At 40.4% G+C, this 18,650-nt stretch overlaps 1 protein-coding gene across 1 annotated transcript in view; it reads left to right on the top strand.

The window, feature by feature from the left end:
• CFAP44 (cilia and flagella associated protein 44) overlaps positions 1-18,650 on the top strand; it is a 117,603-nt gene that overhangs the window by 29,232 nt on the left and 69,721 nt on the right. Inside the window, exons 10-17 of the mRNA XM_036352344.1 lie at positions 465-620; positions 1,462-1,509; positions 2,096-2,195; positions 5,406-5,500; positions 8,790-8,999; positions 9,650-9,760; positions 11,643-11,804; positions 15,079-15,342. Coding sequence (XP_036208237.1) covers positions 465-620; positions 1,462-1,509; positions 2,096-2,195; positions 5,406-5,500; positions 8,790-8,999; positions 9,650-9,760; positions 11,643-11,804; positions 15,079-15,342 — 1,146 coding nt within the window. The remainder of the gene's footprint in view (positions 1-464; positions 621-1,461; positions 1,510-2,095; positions 2,196-5,405; positions 5,501-8,789; positions 9,000-9,649; positions 9,761-11,642; positions 11,805-15,078; positions 15,343-18,650) is intronic.

Here is an 18,650-nt window from a genome sequence, read left to right as displayed (position 1 = left end):
GCTGAACAAGCGAACCATTTATTCCTGATAGCCACTCCATGTGCAAAAAGACCTGTCTGAAACCTTGAAATACAGATTACTTTGGGGAAATTGGAATTCTTTTTTTAAAAATATATTTTATTGATTTTTTACAGAGAGAAAGGGAGAGGGATAGAGAGTTAGGAACATCGATGCGAGAGAAACATTGATCAGCTGCCTCCTGTACACCCCCCACTGGGGATATGCTCGCAACCAAGGTACATGCCCTTGACTGGAATTGAACCTGGGACCCTTCAGTCTGCAGGCCGATGCTCTATCCACTGAGCCAAACTGGTCAGGGCGAAAATTGGAATTCTTAATCAGAGTTGTATTTTCTCAAAAATCTCTATAAATACAAAGAAATGTCTTGGTATTTATTTTCTGGCTTAGAAAACAAACTCAGAAACTGCTGTATGACTAAGGTATTTTCTTATTAATTTTATGAGATATGGGATTTTGAGACCATAGACACTGCTGATATTGTAGACGAGACTGGATTGCTAGAGATTGAGCCCATCAATGAACTTCAAGTGGACAAGAATGTTAAACTCTTCTCCATGATAAAAATGAGCGAAGCTGGAAATAACTTTTGGTTGGCTCAGGTAAATTGCATTCTGCCCTCTTGGCTTTTTTAAAACTACCTGGACATAAACTTAAAATGGTATTATAATTTATTGTCATTATAAGTCCATTTTACTATTAAGACTACTACTGATACCTGAATGAAGAGTTCCTGAATTTGGTATTTTAATTGACATATATTTTATACACAGAAAACCTGTTAGGAGCATTTGTATTATGTTAAACTAACTACAAGTATAATGGGATTGCTGTGTTTACAGTGTGGTTGTGTTCTAAGATATATAGAAGTTGATTTAGTTACATTTTAGGCACACTTAAACATCCTATATAATAAATGGGTAATATGCAAATTGACCCTAACAGCAGAATGACCAGAAAGACCTCTGGACCAGTCACTATGAGGCATACTGACCACCTCTTGGTCCCTTCCCTTCCCTTCCCTCCCTCCCGCCCCCCGGCAGGCTCTAATAACCTGATGGCCACCCTTGGTGGGGGCGGGGCCAGCGAGCAGGTGGGAACAATCGACCTCTTGGTCCCTTCTCCTGGCCGTCAGGCACCGCTCACCTGAAAGTGAACAGGGAACCAGGAGTGGGTGGCCACGGGGAGCAGGGCCAGCTGTGGGCACCTGGGGAAGATAGCCCTGATCACAGGCCAGGTCTAGGCACTGTACCTGCACATGAATTTCATGCACTGGGCCTCTAGTGTGTGTGTGTGTGTGTGTGTGTGTGTGTGTGTGTGTGTGTGTGTATGTTTTTAGTATTATTGTTTGTCCTTACTTTAAATCATAGGAAGAAAATTATTTTAATTTGGTAAAACTTCAAAGTGATAAGACAAAATTTTATTAGGTATTTAATTTTTTAGGATTCCAATGGAGCCATATGGAAGCTTGACCTCAGTTTTTCAAATATTGTAAGTTGCATATTTTCTTATTTTTTTCTAATTTTTATAATAATCTTTGTTATTCTTTATTAAAAGATACTTTTTTCTCTCCATAATTGATCATTGTTCCCATCAAAAACTTGGTCAAGATATCTGATTCCTGAGAATTCATATTGTTTCTTTCTCTTTCTTCTTTAATTATTGTACATTTTAAAAGGTCTATCTCATAGCAAAAGTTACCAGAAAAGTGGCAATGACAATGGCTAACATAGAGCGCTTTACAGTTTTCATAAACATGAGCCATTTGCACTTATATTATCTCGTGTAGTCCTCACCCCTATCCTATTTAGTAGGCAGGCAGTTGCCATCATTTTACTGATGAAGAAATGGACACTGGCATTCAAAGTGGCTTGTGCAAATCGCACAGCCAGTACTCCATTGCTCCTAATTCCAAAGTCCAGCGTTTTTTCTAACCTATAATGCTTTTTCTTATTTCTATTCAGATAAAATCACACATGTAGTTACAGGGTGCTTTTTGTATTTCTTTAAACTTGACCTTAATTCTACATTAAGCTATCTTTGAGACCTAATACAATTTCTGTCTTTTGATGATCAGACACAAGATCCAGAATGCCTCTTCTCCTTCCATTCTGGAGCCGTGGAAGCCTTGGCTATGTCTCCTCTCACTTACCTTATGGCCACAACTGCCTTGGACTGTAAGTAGGAACTTTAATTAAAATATAGCTGTCCTTTTTGTTTTGTTTTCAGTACAATCTTTTGTATGTGTTTGATTAAAAGCATTTGAGAATTTTTCCAAAAGTGGAACCTCTTAATAATAGTGAGATGAGTCTTTGTGGTGGGGAGAGGGCACAAAATGCAGCAGCCATGGTTACTGTGAGATTAAAATGAGTACACAGTCAGTACATCAATCATGAAAGTGCTATTCATTTTGGTTTTATCTACATTTGTGCTGTTCTTTTCCTTTCTATCTCCTTTCTTCCTTCTTGACTTATGGGGAATCTATGTGGACTGTGCAAGGGAAATTGATCTGCTAGTCAGTTATCAGTTGTGAGAGGGTGCAGGCCAGGCAGAGGGACCCCCCGGTGCATGAATTTATGCACCAAACCTCTAGTTGAGTATATTCCCTATGCTATACTTTAACATTCCTGTGACCGTTCTGTAACTACCAATTTGTATTTCTTAATTCCTTCACCTTTTCTACCCAGTCTCCCAAGCCTTCTCCCATCTGGTAACCATCAGTTTGTTCTCTGTATACATGAGTTTGTTTCTGATTTATTTATTTATTTATTTATTTATTTATTTATTTATTTATTTATTTTGTTTTCTAGATTCCACATGTAAGTGAAATCATATGGTATTTGTCTTTCTCTGTCTGACTCAGCACAATAGCCTCTCAGTCCATCCATGTTGTTGCAGATGACAAGATTTCATTGTTTTTTATGGCTGAGTAATATTCAATTTATATATGCACCACTTCTTTTTTACCCATTCATTTATTGCTGGATACTTAGGTTGTTTCCATATGTTGGATATTGTAAATAATGCTGCAATGAACATATGGATGTATATGTCTTTTCAATTTAGTGTTTGGGATTCTCAGATAAATACTTAGAAGTGAAATTGTTGGGTCCTTCTTTGTCTCTTGTTATATAACCTTTGTTTTAAAGTCCATTTTGTCTGGTATAAGTGTTGCTATCCCAGCTTTTTAATTTCTGCTTCCATTTTTATGAAATATTCTTTTCCATCCCTTTACTTTCAGTCTGTGTATGTCTTTTATTCTGAAGTGAGTCTCTTAGAAACAGTATATGTAAGGGTGTTGTTTTGTTATCAATTCAGCCTCCGTATGTCTTTTGATTGGATCATTTAATCCATTTGCCTTTAAAGTACTTGTTGATAGATATGTATTTATTGCAATTTTATTATTCATGTTTGGATCTTTTTTCCCTCTTCTTCTTAAAGAAAACTCTTTAACATTTCTTGTAGTACTGGTTTGGTGGTGATATACTCCTTTAGCTTTTTCTGGGAAGCTCTTTATCTGTCTTTTAATTCTAGATGATAACTTTGCTGGGTATTATAATCTTGGTTGTAGGTTCATGCTTTTCATCACTTTGAATATTTCATGCCAATTCCTTCTGGCCTGAAAAGTTTCTGTGGAGAAATAAGCTGACAGTCTTATGGGAGCTTCCTTATAGATAATTAACTGCTTTTCTCTTGCTGCTTTTAAGATTCTCTCTTTGTCTTTAATCTTGGGCATTTTAATAATAATGTGTCTTGGTGTGGAGCCTCTTTGGGTTCATCTTGTTTGGGACTGTCTGTGCTTCCTGGACTTGCATGTCTATTCACTAGATTAGGGCTTTGATCACCATGGAGGATAAGCTCTACAGGGGCTGGCCACACAGAACAGGACTTCATCATTACTCTGGTTCCTGCTGAGTCCATCCCTTAAGTTTGTTCTCATGGAGGAGGTTGGGTTGTGCTTTTATGTGGTCTGAAGCTGTCCACCAGGTGCACTGGCTCTGAGACCTCCTGGGAGGTGCAGGCCAAGGTCAACCTGTGCCCTGCCCAGGGCCTCCTGGTATGAGCTACACAATGACTTGCAGATGACTGCTACTTATGCTGGGTTTGGAGGTGCCCAGGAGAGACCAACCTATGAACCAAGGCCAGCTATCACTAGTGCTGGGCCTAAAGCCACTTACAAGAGGTACATAGCAAGGGAAAGGTCAGATGTTGCTTGCTTGAGAGATTTTAGAAAAGTCTGAAGCATGATCCAAGACAGGTCATTTGTATGGAAAAGCCACTGGAAATGGCTTGGGTTGGGTATGCAAGTTGGGTGGGGTGGGGTTTCAGGTAATCGCCAGGTTGGGGCAAATGGGGACAAGTTGACAGAGACTCAGATATGGCACTTGCCTGCTGGCTCAGTGGGAACAGGGCTCAGAAAAGAAACAATGGCCTCTGCCAGCACTTCTGTCTGGGAGAAAGCTGCCCCTACAATTCTCACCTCCAGGCTACATAACTCAGTCCCTCCTGTACATCCCTGGTGCCCAGGCACTGGAACTCAGAGCAAGTCAGTCTGTGTGTGGGCCCTTTCAGGGGAACGCCTGAGACTCTGTCTCACTGAGCCATAACCCAAGCTGGTTTTTACAGCCTGAAGTTAATGAAGACTTCTCTTTCTAGCTCTGAAATCCTGGGCTGGGAGGCCTGAGATGGAGTTGGGACTGCTTCTTCTTTAGGGGGTCCTCTACAGCTGAAATATCAGTCCCGATTTTTATCTGCCACACCTGGGTGTGGGACCCATTCTAAGTCTCTGCCCCTACCAGTTTTGATGTGGCTTCTTATATCCTTAGTAGTAGGACTTATGTTCAGCTTGGTTTTAGGCAGGTCAGAATGATGGTTCTTCTGTAGTTTAGTTGTAATTCTAATGTGGTTAAAGGAGGATGCAATTACTGCATTTACCTACACCGCCACCTAAACCAGAACTCCCACTTGTCTTCTGCATTACACATGTTTATAAGTTAGCCAATCAACACTATACATAGAAATTTTTTTGTTGTTGTTGATCCTCACCCGAAGATATTTTTTCCATTGATTTTTAGAGAGAGTGGAAGGGAGGGGGAGAGAGAAAAACATTGATGTGAGAGAGACACATTGATTGGTTGCCTCCTGCATGCTCTCCAACCAGAATCAAACTCTCAATCCTTTGGTGAGTGGACTGATGCTCTAACCCTTGAACTACACCAGCAAGGGCATATATAGAAATTTTTGACTAAGGAAAGGTTATTGGATTATCAGTGGATGTAGTTATTTATGAAATTTCTTGTTAAAATTCTCAACATGTGAAGTGAGCCAAGGTTATTTAAAAAAGGATTACATACACATTTGTTTCTTTTAAAACTATCTTTCTATAGGCTCTGTTCGAATCTATGATTTTGCTAGCAAAAATTTTTTGACTCAAGTGAAATTCAAACAAGGAGGCACAGCTCTTACTTGGGTACCTCGTCTGGTAAGTTTATTATAAGGAACTTCTATTAGATTTTATCAATAAATATACTATACAGTGCTATTTCTTAGAAATACAGATATTTTTTGATTCTGGATTTCAGAGAAGAATAATCATTTTAAATTAGTTTATTCACTTAGAATGTGATAGATATCATATGATGACCTTACTATTGTGATTTTGTTCCTGTTTTAATGAACATCTATTTTTATTCTACCTGCAGATTAGTAATAGTTCCATGTTACAAAGTAATTACACAACAGAACTTTTTGTATATATCCTCTCTCTGCCTGGCTCTGATTTCATTCATTCTATTTATATTTCCAGCATGCCTATTAGGTGCTGGGCCTTGTTCTGGATTCTAGGACTATAGCAATGAACAAAGACAAAAATACCTGCCCTTGCTGTACCTTACAGTAATAGTGGGAGACAAGGGGCAGAGACAGACAATAAACAAGTAAATTTGTGATATGTCAGACAATGATAAGAGCTATAGAAGAAAATCAGGAAGAGACAGGGAGTTTTTCTAGTTATCTATTGCTGTGTAACAAACTATCACAAAATGTAGTGGTATAAAGCAACCATCATTTTGTTTTGCTCACTTACTCTTTAGAGTGGGAATTCAGACAGGTGGCAGCAGGGATGGGTTATCGCTGCTTCATGGTTTTGGGAACCTCAGCTGGGAAGACTTGAATGGCTGGGTCCTGGAATTATCTAAAGGCTTCTGTATTACAAGTCTGGCACCTGAGTTGAAGGCTGGGCTAAGCCGAGATGTCAGCAGGAGTGCTTACCTAATATCCCTTCCTATGGCTTGGGCTTCATCACAGTATGGGGGCCTCAGGGAAGTCACACACTTCTTACACAGAAGGTCGGGACTCCAAGATCTAGTGTCCCAACAGACAAGGCAGAAGCTGCTGGCCTTCCCAGCCTTGGAAGCCACAGATTAAAGGGGGAGGGACTTAAACCCCATCGCTCTATGGGAGGCATGTCAAAGAATTTGCAGCCATGTTTTTAAAATGTCATGGGAGTATTTTGGGAATGTTTTATCCTTACTGTTTTGGGTTGAAATAAAATACAAAATATTTCAAGTTTAAAGTAGATGTGGAGATGGCTGGAGTGGAGGGGAATTTCATGATGGGATCAAGATCAGAAGGAGAATTTAGGCCAGGGAATAGAGGCAGAACAATGATTAGGCTAAAACAAGTAGAAACCACAAATATTTGGGTTACCAAACCTGGCTCGCTCTTTATTCTAATCTTTTTACACTCTTACTGAAGTCTTTAAAATACAGCCCAAGTAATTGAATCATTTATTGAGATGGTTATGTGATGTCCATAAAATGTTTCCTGTTTTAGCCTTACATCCAAGTAATGATCATATGGATATTATACTAGAATTAAATGCCCCTTCTCCATATTCTCTTGCCTTCTGGAAAACTCCACATCATTATTGATAACTCAGCTAAGGTCAAACATCATCTCCTCTGCATAGCCCTTTGTGACCCCACCTTCAAATACAGCCAAGTGTTCCTTCCTCTGTCATTTTTTTTGTTTATTTGTTAAGGATTGTGTATATACTTCTGTTACAGCACTTAGCACAACATACTAAGATGATTTGCTTTATTATATATCCTTTCCATAGGCTGTTTGTTGTTTTTGTTGTTAATCCTCACCTGAGGATATTTTTTTCCATTGATTTTTAGAAAGAGAGGAAGAGAGAGAGAGAGAAAGAGAGAGAGAGAGAGAGAGAGAGAGAGAGAGAGAGAGAGAGAGAGAGAGAGAGAGGGAGAGAGTCATTGATGTGAGAGAGACCTGCATGCTCCTTGACTGGCTGGAGGTCAAACCTGCAACCCAGGTATGTGCCCTGACCAGCAATTGAACCCATGACCCTTTGGTGCATGGGCCAACACTCTAACCACTGAGGAACACTGACCAGGGCAAGACTGTGTTATTCATGGTGACAATCATACCTACTCTTTGTACCTCCAGGGCCTCTACAGTTACTGGTACATTTAGAAATTTAGTAAATATTTGTTGAATTAACAACATTCCACTGGAGTTGAGTGGGGTACAGTTTTCTTATTCCCAATATTCTCCTAATTGCTTGGCCTCAGGCATGATCACTGTGCTCTAAAGCAGCGACCGCCAACCAGTGGTCTGCTGACCAAATTAATGACTTTCTGCTTGCCCCCAGCTATCCTCCCTCCAAAACAATAGCAGCAACAAACCACACACACACCTGGCTTCTTCCAGTGTTTCCTGACTCAGTATATATCTTAGTTGTCATTGACACCTTCCTCTGCCTCATTCCCCATGTCCATTCATTACCAATAGGGCCATTATACTTCTTACTAAAATGTGTCTATGTCCCTCTTCTCCACTACATCACCTCAGACCACGTTACCACCATCACCTTTCTAGAGTATGGCAGTCATCTTTTCAAAGGACTCCCAAAGGTCGCCCTGCATTCCATCAGGCCATCTCAGATCTACCTTACACACAGCAGTGAGGATGACATTTCTAAAATAGCAAATCTGATCATGTCACTGCCCACCCCCAGCCCACCACTAAAAACCTTTTGTTGACTTCCTGCTACTCTTGGGATGAAGACTATGCCTACTGTGACATGGTGCCTGCTTATTTCCCTCGCTAGCCTCTTGTGGATGCATTGCTCCCTTACTCAGTCTGCTCTAGTCAAATTATAACTTTTTTCTTGAGTTCCATTCTTTACTGACACATGACATTTGCACAAGCTACAGCCTCTCCCAGAAGTGCTTCTGCCATCTTCCTGTTCATTAATTCCTGGGCCTTTTTCTGATCTCAGCTCCACCATCTCTTCTTTCAGAAAGTCCTCAGTCTAGGTCAGCTTTCTTTGTTATATGCTCTCAGGGAATAAGTTTCTTTCCTTTAGCACTTATTTCAGTCCTTAATTCCTCACTCATTTGTGTGATTTATTAATTAATGTCTGTCTTCCCCACTAGATCATACATTCTGTGAAAGCAGGGACTGAGACTGTGTATGCTCATTCTTGAGTTGCTGGTGGTAGGCGTCTGACATGTAATTGACAGACACTCCTCCAACATTTGCTCATGAGTGGTTGACCTGCCATTGTTTACCCATCTCATAGACATCCTAGAATAGATGGAGGTTACCAGAAAGTGGAAGAAGGAATTACCAATGGGCAGCCGTTGTTAAATGATTTAAGTCTACTAATAAATAAAATACAGATGTAACATAGTATAACTTCCCTAATCAACTAATTTCAGATTTCTTGCATTTAATTTTTGTCTAAGATAAGCTTCGCCGGAGCACAGATTATTATAGGATTTGAAGATGGGGTTGTTCGAGTTCTTGAACTTTATGATCCAAAAGAGCTCACAGTTTTTGCAGGCCGGAAGAAATATTCAGATGCAGATCTTCATTTGAAACATGTTTTCAAACCCCATACTGCTCAGGTTACTGCTTTAGCTTTTGAACGTGATGGAGAAATTCTAGCCACAGGGGTGAGTGGTAGATTTTCTTTGTTTTCTATTGATGTTTGATGGTTAACCTTGCCTTATTAATCTTCCTACTTAATGATGCCTTATTTGGTGATGCTCATTTCTAAGAACATACCCATATTTTGCTTTCTTTGTATTCATATTCTTTCAGCATGGTCTGTGCATGACATTTTAAAATATTCTTACAATTTGAGTTCTAATGTTTATTTTAAAGTAATAGAAAATTTCAGCTGGGAGTCATGCAAGATGTTTTATCTATATCAATATTTCATAGCATAGGTATATTCCCATAACAGAAGAAAAGAATGAAGAGAATGACTATGTAAATTCTTTGTGCATTAATGGGTGAGCATTGGCATTGGGGAACATTTTTTTCTGAATTAATCTTATGTACAGGTATATGGTCATTGTTTTTTCAGAACCAAATACTGGAATATATGGTTTATCAAGTGTTTTATGGGGAAAATGAAGTAAACATTTGCAATAAGAATTTTTCCAGAACAATCTGGGAATACATGATCATTGTAGTTATAAGTGTGCATGTAGGAATAAGTATACAGTAAATATATGATAGCTAATAAATGCTGCTTTGTGTTCTATGGAATTGATTTTATAATAATATATATTTGGCTGATATTTCTTATTTTTCTTAGAGTAAAGATAAAACTGTGTTCTTCTTTGAAGTGGAAAAGGATTATAAACCAATTGGTTATATTAATACTCCTGGACCTGTTATCCAGTTAGCATGGTCTCCGGTCTCTCATGTAAGTAGTTATTATTGGTCTTCATGCTTAAATCTTAATTACTACACAATGAAGTGACCTGATAGATAGAGAATAGCAGGCGCAATTATTAGCCCAATTCCTGGCTTCTGCATTGAGGGACCAGGATGCTGCTCAGCTTGGCTAGTATATCCTCAGGAGCTTCACGTTCTCCCCACTACCCCTCTTCCTTCCACACTCTAATTAGTTGGCCACAGTCCCCTCTGAAAACATTGGATTATTTATATCCAGCTTTGCTTCAACAGTGGTGCCTTATCTTGATAACACAATATGTCAGAACTAGAGGCCTGGTGCATGGATTCATGTACTAGTGGGGTCCCTCAGCCTGGCCTGTGGGGATCGAGATGAAATTGGCTTTCCGACATCCCCTGAGGGGTCCCAGATTGTGAGAGGGCACAGGCCAAGCCAAGGGACCCCACGATCAGGGCCGGGGAGCGGTTACAGGAGGGCTCCAGTGCATGCCCAGCCCATCTCACCCAGTCCCTATTGGCTGGACCCCAGCAGCAAGCTAACCTACCAGTCAGAGTGTCTGCCCCCCTGGTGGTCAGTGCGTGTCATAGCGACTGGTTGAATGGTTGACTAGTTGACACTTAGCATATTGGGCTTTTATTAATAGGATATGTTGACTTGGGTCTGTCAGTCATTCTGATGTTCACCAAGTTCTTTCCTAAGGTCTTTACTTCTCTTCTGCTCCAATCCCACGTCCATTTTCACTTCTAATCTTCCATTCTCTCTTTCTTGACAACAACTAGTGATTTAGTATTGAGTACTAATCTTGTGTAATGCCTATAATTTCCCTAAGTTTGCTCAAAGGATAATTCAGCCATCTAAATAGTGATTAAATTTCTAAACTGGGTGCTGTACTAGGTTCCAGGATAATAATAATAATAATACTGGTGATCTGCATAGAAATGATGTCAGGATTACTGGGTTAACATCTATAATCTGTTTTAAGATTTTCTAAAGAAAAGGATAGAAAAATATAGTAGTAATAGCAAGAAAAGTATCTTAAAATTAACAATGCTCATTGTTTTTTTTAAATGCATTTATTTATTTTTTTAATTACAATTGACATACAATATTATATTAGTTTCAGGTATACAACACATTGATTAGACATTTATAAAACTCATTAAATGATCACCCTGATAAATCTAGTATCCATCTGACACCATACATAGTTATTACAATATTATTGATTATAATAATCCCTATGCTATACTTTATATCCCTATGACTATTCTATAACACCAATTTGTACTTCTTAATCCTCTCACCCCAATTCTCTCTCCCCTCTGGCAACCCTTAAAATGTTCTTTGTATCTATGAGTCTGCTTCTGTTCTGCTTGTTTATTTTTTAGATTCCACATATACTAGTAAATAAAATCATGGCATTTATCTTCCTCTGTCTGACTTATTTCTTTAAAAAATATTTTTATTGATTTTAGAGAGGAAGCGAGAGGGAGATAGAAACATCAATGATGAGAGAGAATCATTGATCGGCTACCTCCTGCACTCCCCCTACTGGGGATTGAGCCTGAAACCCAGGCAAGTGCCCTGACCAGGAATCAAACCATGACCTCTTGGTTCATAGTTCAATGTTCAATCACTGAGCAACACTAGCCGGGCTGTCTGACTTATTTTACTCAGCACAATACCCTCTAGTTTCACCAATGTTATTGCAGATGGCAAGATTTCATTCTTTTTTATGGCTGACTCTTATTCCATTGTATATATGCACCAATTCTTCTTTATCAATTCATCAGTTGATGGACATTTAGGTTGTTTCCATATTTTGACTATTGTAAATGATGCTACAATGAACATATTGATGTAAATGACATGTTTAATCTTTCTTTTTTAGCCTGAAAGTACTTTATTGATTTTCTGTGAGAATGGCTATGTCCTTGAAGCTCCATTTCCAACCATAAAGGCGGACGTGGAGGATGACAATATAGTTACCTATGAAATCAAAGACATGTGCATAAAATGTTTCCATTTCTCAAGTGTCAAATCTAAGATTCTGGTATGAGATATCCTTGAAGCATTATCTTTTAATATTTTGTTTCTTAGAATATAAAATATTCTGTGTTAAGTGCTGGGAAAATACAAAGAGGAATAAGACATAGACCCTGTATTTGAAGGCAGTAGTGAATAGATATTAAAATCACAGCACAAAGAAAAGAATTTTAGGGGCATGCAGAGAAAAGAATATATGATTCTGATGGAAGCATGAAAGGAGGTCAAGAATGACTCTTTTGAGGTGACATTCAGTCCTTAAAAATTGAGAAGAATTTTGAAAGGTTGAAAATGAGGAGGAAGGCAATAAAAGTTGGGAGAACATCCTGGGGGAAGGCGGACTTGTTTTGGTGTTTGGGGGAAATGAAGAATGAACTGGTAAAATAGAGGGAGGCAGTTTGTGATGGGATGTGGCAAATCTGTGACCAATACCCGGGACTCTAAATACTAGCCAAGATGTTTCCATTTATTTCTTAGACTATTGGTCTTAGGTTTTACGCCGCCGCGAGGAAAAACCATGAGTCCAAAAAGAGACCAGATTAAACAGGCTTTATTGGGAGCACACGGGCGGGTTCACCGGCTCAGAGAGGGGAGCCGGAGAAGCCGCGCCCAACCTGGGCAGGGGCAAGGTTTTATACTTTTCTGAGGCAATTGTTGCTGGCCGAAACTGGTGGCAGTCGGGGCTTTCCAGGGTCAGGTGAAACCTGCGGTCTGTCCTGCGGTTTGGTCATTTTCCGGAGCCGTTTGTCCGGCAGAGATTTTTCACCGGGGTGGGGTGGTTTCCAGACGTCAGTGTGGACAGGTCAGCTTCTCACCAGCCCAAGAGAGGGAGGGGGTCCTTTCGCCCCCAGGGCAGGGTGCCAGCGAATACCAGACATTTGGAATCCATTAGAGTTTTTGTGGAGGGGATTGATGAGAGCATGTTAAATTAGAGATAATTCTGAGAGGTAAGCAGAATAAAGAGGTAAAAAATGAGTTAGGAATGCCAGTTTTAGGGGCTTTTTTCAATAATCAGTTGATAGTGCTGAGGGCCAAAGTCACAGTTTACTAAAAATAGAAACAACTTCCCTCATAGACTATTTCAGTGTTATTGGAAAAGGGGCCTGGACAATAGTGGGTCTGCCTAGAGCAAGCATGTCAAACTCGTGGCCCGCGGGTGGCATGTGGTCCACAACAAATATTTTTGCAGCTCAGCCAATATAACGGTATCTAAGAAACATTTTAATAAAAATTTCGTAACTTAATTTTTACAATATTCTGTTACACATAATTATTAATAACAAACTAAAACATTTGCTAATGACTGATTACTATAATCATGTATTCATTTCTGTTACCTGCCTTGCACACAGGCGCACCATTCCTCTCCACCAGTACTAGCAGCAAATATTTTAGCAGCTGATTGCCACGTCATTAGTCTGTACTGACTTGTTTGGTGTGCGCAACAGGAAATATTTCACTTTCGGAGAGCAAGAAAAATAGGTTTATGCTGGAAGCAAATTCCAGCAGGTCATAATTATGCAAGAAGTTCATCAGAAGGTTGATGGATCTTGGGGCTTCAGCGGGGCTGAAAATCTGCATATATTATTACCTGATGCTGAACAGCTGTAGGCATTTCCCCTAACCTGATACTCTTTTCCTGTTTACCAAACTTTACCTGTTTGCATTCCTAAAGGGCCTGGCCAGCAAATAAAAAGCCGTGGGTCCGGAGATTCAGAAGGCCCACTTCACTAGGAAGTGGAACCTCCCCTGGCTCCCCCATACCTCCCAAATTTATATTCCATGTCTAGTTTATTTAATTTACGTTGCAGCCCTTCTCCAGATTCTTGAACTCTTGCAGCTGCAGATAAGACCCCAGCAGGTTTATTTACATTACACTTATTAATTTGTGCAGTTATTCAGTGTCTGGTAAGTTAATGTTGAAGAAAAAATATTAATTTTTATTAAAATGTTCTATTATTTTAAGTTAATGATTACTCATTGATTAAAGCCCTCTGTATTCAGCGTGTCTCTATAGAAATAAACCTATGTTTCTATGAAATTTTTTGCGGCCCAGATACACTTAAACCTTGTTTATTTGGCCCATGTTAGCCTTTGAGTTTGACATGCGTGGCCTAGAGCCTCCGATAGTCTGTGGGTTCTAACTTCATGTAGGAAAAATTTCACAACACAAGTCCAAGTGAATTCTGGAGGATGTTTATTATTGTTGGGGACAGTGAAACAAGAAAGGGTTGAGGAAATGAGCCTAGGCTGGTCTGCTTTGGCTCACTAAGAAGCTGGAAAAGGGGGGGTCTTGGGGACAGGTTCAGGGGTTTGCCCTGGCTTGTTGCTGCCCATTGGGCATGTTCCTGGGAAAGAGAGCTCACTAGGACCTTAGCATTAAGGGCTTTTATGAAGGCTGGGTGTTTAGGAGAGGACCTAAGGGAGGATCTCAATAGAATATTCATTTGTTTTATGCTGATGTGCCAAAATGAGATTTATTCCCTTAACTTCATATGTCCTTGGGTGTGGTTGGCAAATAGGACTAATTGGATTTCTGCTATCTATCTCCTTAAGTAGGGTGATTTAAGCTATTTACCCTCTTGTTGGGGAGAAGTGAAAACCATTTACTCATAAGTGTCCCTGGTTAAGGAAGAAAGGATTTACTAGAGGGCTACAAACTGCTGTTTAACTATCTGTCTCAGTTTCCCTATTCCACTTGCTAAGAAATTTTCCTAGCTTCTTAACTATACTATCTCAAGTCCATCTAATTGTTGGTCTGACAGGGTTAGACTCTGAGAGAAACTATATTTAGCTGTTTATTAGGGGAAAAAAACCCCAATGAAATAATGCCTATAAAGCCAGGATCAGTTGTGGGGGTGGGGGCTAATATAGAAATAAAGTTATTCCAAAGATTTGAAAAATTTAGTGATAAAAATATATCCCCAAATTGATATCTATTGAGTTTCTCTAGGACAGCGGTTCTCAACATGTGAGTTGTGACCCTTTTGGGGGTCGAACGACCCTTTCACAGGGGTCGCCTAAGACCATCGGAAAGCACATATATAATTACAGATTGTTTTTGTGATTAATAACTATGCTTTAATTATGTTCAATTTGTAACAATGAAATTGGGGGTCACCACAACAAGAGGAATTGTATTAAAGGGTTGTGGCATTAGGAAGGTTGAAAACCACTGCTCTAGGACGTCTTCCTTCTATTTTTTTGGTCTTCCCCAATAGTGCAAATGAATGAATGATTGTAATGGTTTTTACATCTCCTTAATGTCTCTTTTGCAAAAGAGATTAATAGAAATTGAAAAGAGAAGGAAACAAAAGGAGTTGAAAGAGAAGGAAAAGGAAGAAAGGAGGACACGGCTAGCAGAGGTGGAAGAAGAGGAGGTGGAGGATAAGAAAGAAGAGAAGGAGGAGGAGGAAGAGGAGGAGGCAGCGGTGGAGGAGGAGGAGGAGGAGGAGGAGCCATTACCCGAAATCTTTATTCCATCAACCCCCAGTCGCATCCTCTGTGGGTTTTACTCTGGACCAGGGAAATTCTGGGTTTCTTTGGTGAGTAATCAAATCTAATAAAAGAGAAACATGCAAATTGACCATACCCCTGCTACACCCACAAGCCATGCCCACAAGCCACAGCCACCCCCCAATCAGGAGCAAATATGCAAATTAACCCAACTAAGAAGGCGTTGGCCATGGAGCTGGAGCGAGCAGGGGGCTTGGGTTGCCCCCAGCAATGGAGGAAGCCAATATTCCCGCCTGCTCTGCTGGCCCTGAGCTCTGTTCAAGGCTACAAAGTTTCAATTATAGAAGATAAATTAATCCCACATACCTACTTCCAGCCCTTGGCAGTGGCCAGCCTGAAAACGGCCATCAGCACCCCAGCAGGGACCCCCACCCTGAAGGGGCTGTGGGCAGCCTGAAAACGGCCCTCAGCTCCTCACCCAGGCTGGCCACACCCCCAAGCGGTGAGGGTCCCCACTGGGGGGCTTGGCCAACCTGCAAACAGCCATCAGCCCCTCACCCAGGCTGGCCAGGCACCCAAATGGGGACCCCCACCCTGAAGAGGGTGTGGCCAGCCTGAGAACGGCCCTCAGACCCTCACCCAGGCTGGTCAGGCACCCCATTGGGACCCTCACCCTGATCCAGGACACCCTTCACAGCAAACCAGCTGGCCCCCACCCATGCACCAGGCCTCTATCCTATATAATAAAAGGGTAATATGCTAATTGACCCTAACAGCAGAATGACTGGGAATGACTGGTCACTATGACACACTGACCACTAGGGGGCAGATGCTCAATGCAGGAGCTGCCCCCTGGTGGTCAGTGCACTCCCACAGGGGGAGCTCTGCTCAGCCACAAGCCAGGCTGACGGCTGCCTCTCCCACCTCCTCAGCAGCGCTAAGGATGTCCGACTGCAGCTTAGGCCTGCTCCCCGTTGGCAAGTGGACATCCCCCGAGGGCTCCCAGGCTGCCAGAGGGATGTCTGACTGCCAGCTTAGGCCCGATTCCCTGTGGAGCAGGCCTAAGCCAGCAAGTGGACATCCCCTGTAGGTCCCAGACTGCGAGAGGGCACAGGCTGGGCTGAGGGACCCCCTGAGTGCACAAATGTTTGTGCACCTGGCCTCTAGTAATATAATAAATAGTTGTTATGTCAACCCTAAACCAACATATTTGATAGTCATTATATTCAGTACATATTTACTTTTTCACTCTTATGGTATGACTTCATTTACTAATTACTATTAAAGATGTGGAGTTTGAAGAATGAGTGTGAGTTACCATTGTTTTTATATCATCTTTATATATCTCTTATATGTCTACTTGTTATCACCTATGATAATCATCCATATTCTAAGAGGTCAAGGGGAAAAGAATCAGAGATAGAAGAGGGCAAAGGTATAAGGTGTTTTCCTGCTGAGTCTGTTGTTTATACATTTTGAAAATAATTAGCATTTTGAAAATAATGGTAGTGCTATCCAGTATACTTTTGCTATACAGGGATCTTTACAAGTTTTGTCTGCTTCACCTATTTTTACAAATCTTGAATGGTCCCCTGGACCTTCTCAGGTACACTGGTCTAGATGTCTCTTGATCCCATCCCCTCTCCTTTTCTCAAAGATGTTGCATCTGAAGTAAGCCACCTGGTCCTCTGTATCATCAACTTCTTTCTAGTAACTCAGTTCTTATCAGCACATAAACATGCTCTAGTACTTATCTTAAATTTTTCCCCTTAATCTCTCTTTCCTTCCCCTCCACTGCTGCTTTATATGAAACTTTCTTGAAATAGTCATCTGTAATTGCTGGCTTCAATTTTTCACTGCCTATTTGCTCTTTAACCAATTCTAGTTGAGTTTCTATCTCCACCACTTCACTTCAAAGATTTCCATATTGCCTAGCTCAATGGTTACTTCTCTACCCATTTGACCTTTCAGAAATATTTGATTGAGCTGAGCCTCCATCCTTCTTTTTTTAAAATAATTTTTTATTTTTCAATTAGATTTGGTTTACAATATTATATTAGTTTCAGGTGTATAACACTGGTTAGACATTTATATAACTTATGAAGTGATCACCTTGTTAAATCTCAGCAGAGTACTTTCTAGGTTCCTACATGGTGTTGTAAATGGCATGATTTCATTCTTCTTTTTGGCTGAATCGTATTTCATTGTATGTATCACTTCTTCCTTATTCATTCATTTACGGATGGACGCTTAGGTTGTTTCCATATCTTGGCTATTGTAAATAATGCTACGAGTATGGGGATGCATATGTTTTTTTCAATTTAGTGTTTTGAATTTCTTCAGGTAAATACCAATAGTGGAATTGCTGGGTCCTTCGTTGCCTTTTGATATAGTCTTTGTTTTAAAGTCTGTTTCATCTGTTATAACTATAACTATCCCAGTTTTTTGTTGTTTCCATTTCCATGAAATATCTTTTTCCATCCCTTTCCTTTTAGTCTGTGTGTGTCTTTCTAAAGTGAGTCTCTTATGGATAGCATATGTAAGGGTCTTGTTTTGTTATCCACTCAACCACTGTATGTCTTTTGATTGGAGCATTTAACCCATTTGTATTTAAAGTAATTTTTGATGGATATGTATTTATTGCCATTTTATTTATATTGTTGAAAGGAGTTTTTTTGGGTAAAATAGGAATTTTGGGGGGTGAAATAGGCAGGTTTAGGAAATTTTAAAAATTAAGGGGTCCATGGAAAAAACACAGGGCTACAGAGTTGCAAAAGGGTACATTTCCATAAGACAAGGGAGCTGGGAGCAGCAGAAGTTATATTTTCATAAGGGAGCTGGGAGTAGCAAAAGGTACACATTTACAGAATAAAGAGAAGGAGGAAGAAAGCCCAGAGGGAATAGGAGAACAATGAGAGAGGAGAGCCTCATGTGTCCCATGTGAGGTTTGACCTTTGAGCTCAGGAGTTGCTATAGTGACCAAATCAGAAGGGAATAGTGACCAATCAGCGGGGATCTGAAGGCACAAAGATCTTCAGCTTTTATAAACTGTAGGGAAAAGGGACTCAGTGGCACCCTTTCCCCCTCCCCACATGGGAGTCTGTGCTGTGAGATTCTTTCCCATCCCCATGTGGGAGTCTGTACTTGTTCTTCAATAAATTTCCACCATCACTATACCATCTTCTGTCCGTGGTTTCATTCTTAGACTCCAACGGACAAAGAGTCCGGGAAAAGCCATCCTGCCCAGGGAACACCACACGTTCCAGTTCAAAATTCCCGCATCATTGTTGATCTTTCTCTTCTTCTTCTAGAAGACCCTTGAACATTTCATGTAATACTGGCTTGGTGATGATGAAGTCCTTGGCTTTTTCTTGTTTGAGAAGTTCTTTGTCTGTCC

The sequence above is a fragment of the Myotis myotis genome, unplaced genomic scaffold, assembly GCF_014108235.1.
Source record: "Myotis myotis isolate mMyoMyo1 unplaced genomic scaffold, mMyoMyo1.p scaffold_m19_p_2, whole genome shotgun sequence".
Lineage (NCBI taxonomy): Eukaryota > Metazoa > Chordata > Mammalia > Chiroptera > Vespertilionidae > Myotis > Myotis myotis.
The sequence above is the reverse complement of the archived record's forward strand: the minus strand, read 5'-3'. Positions and strand labels throughout refer to the sequence as shown.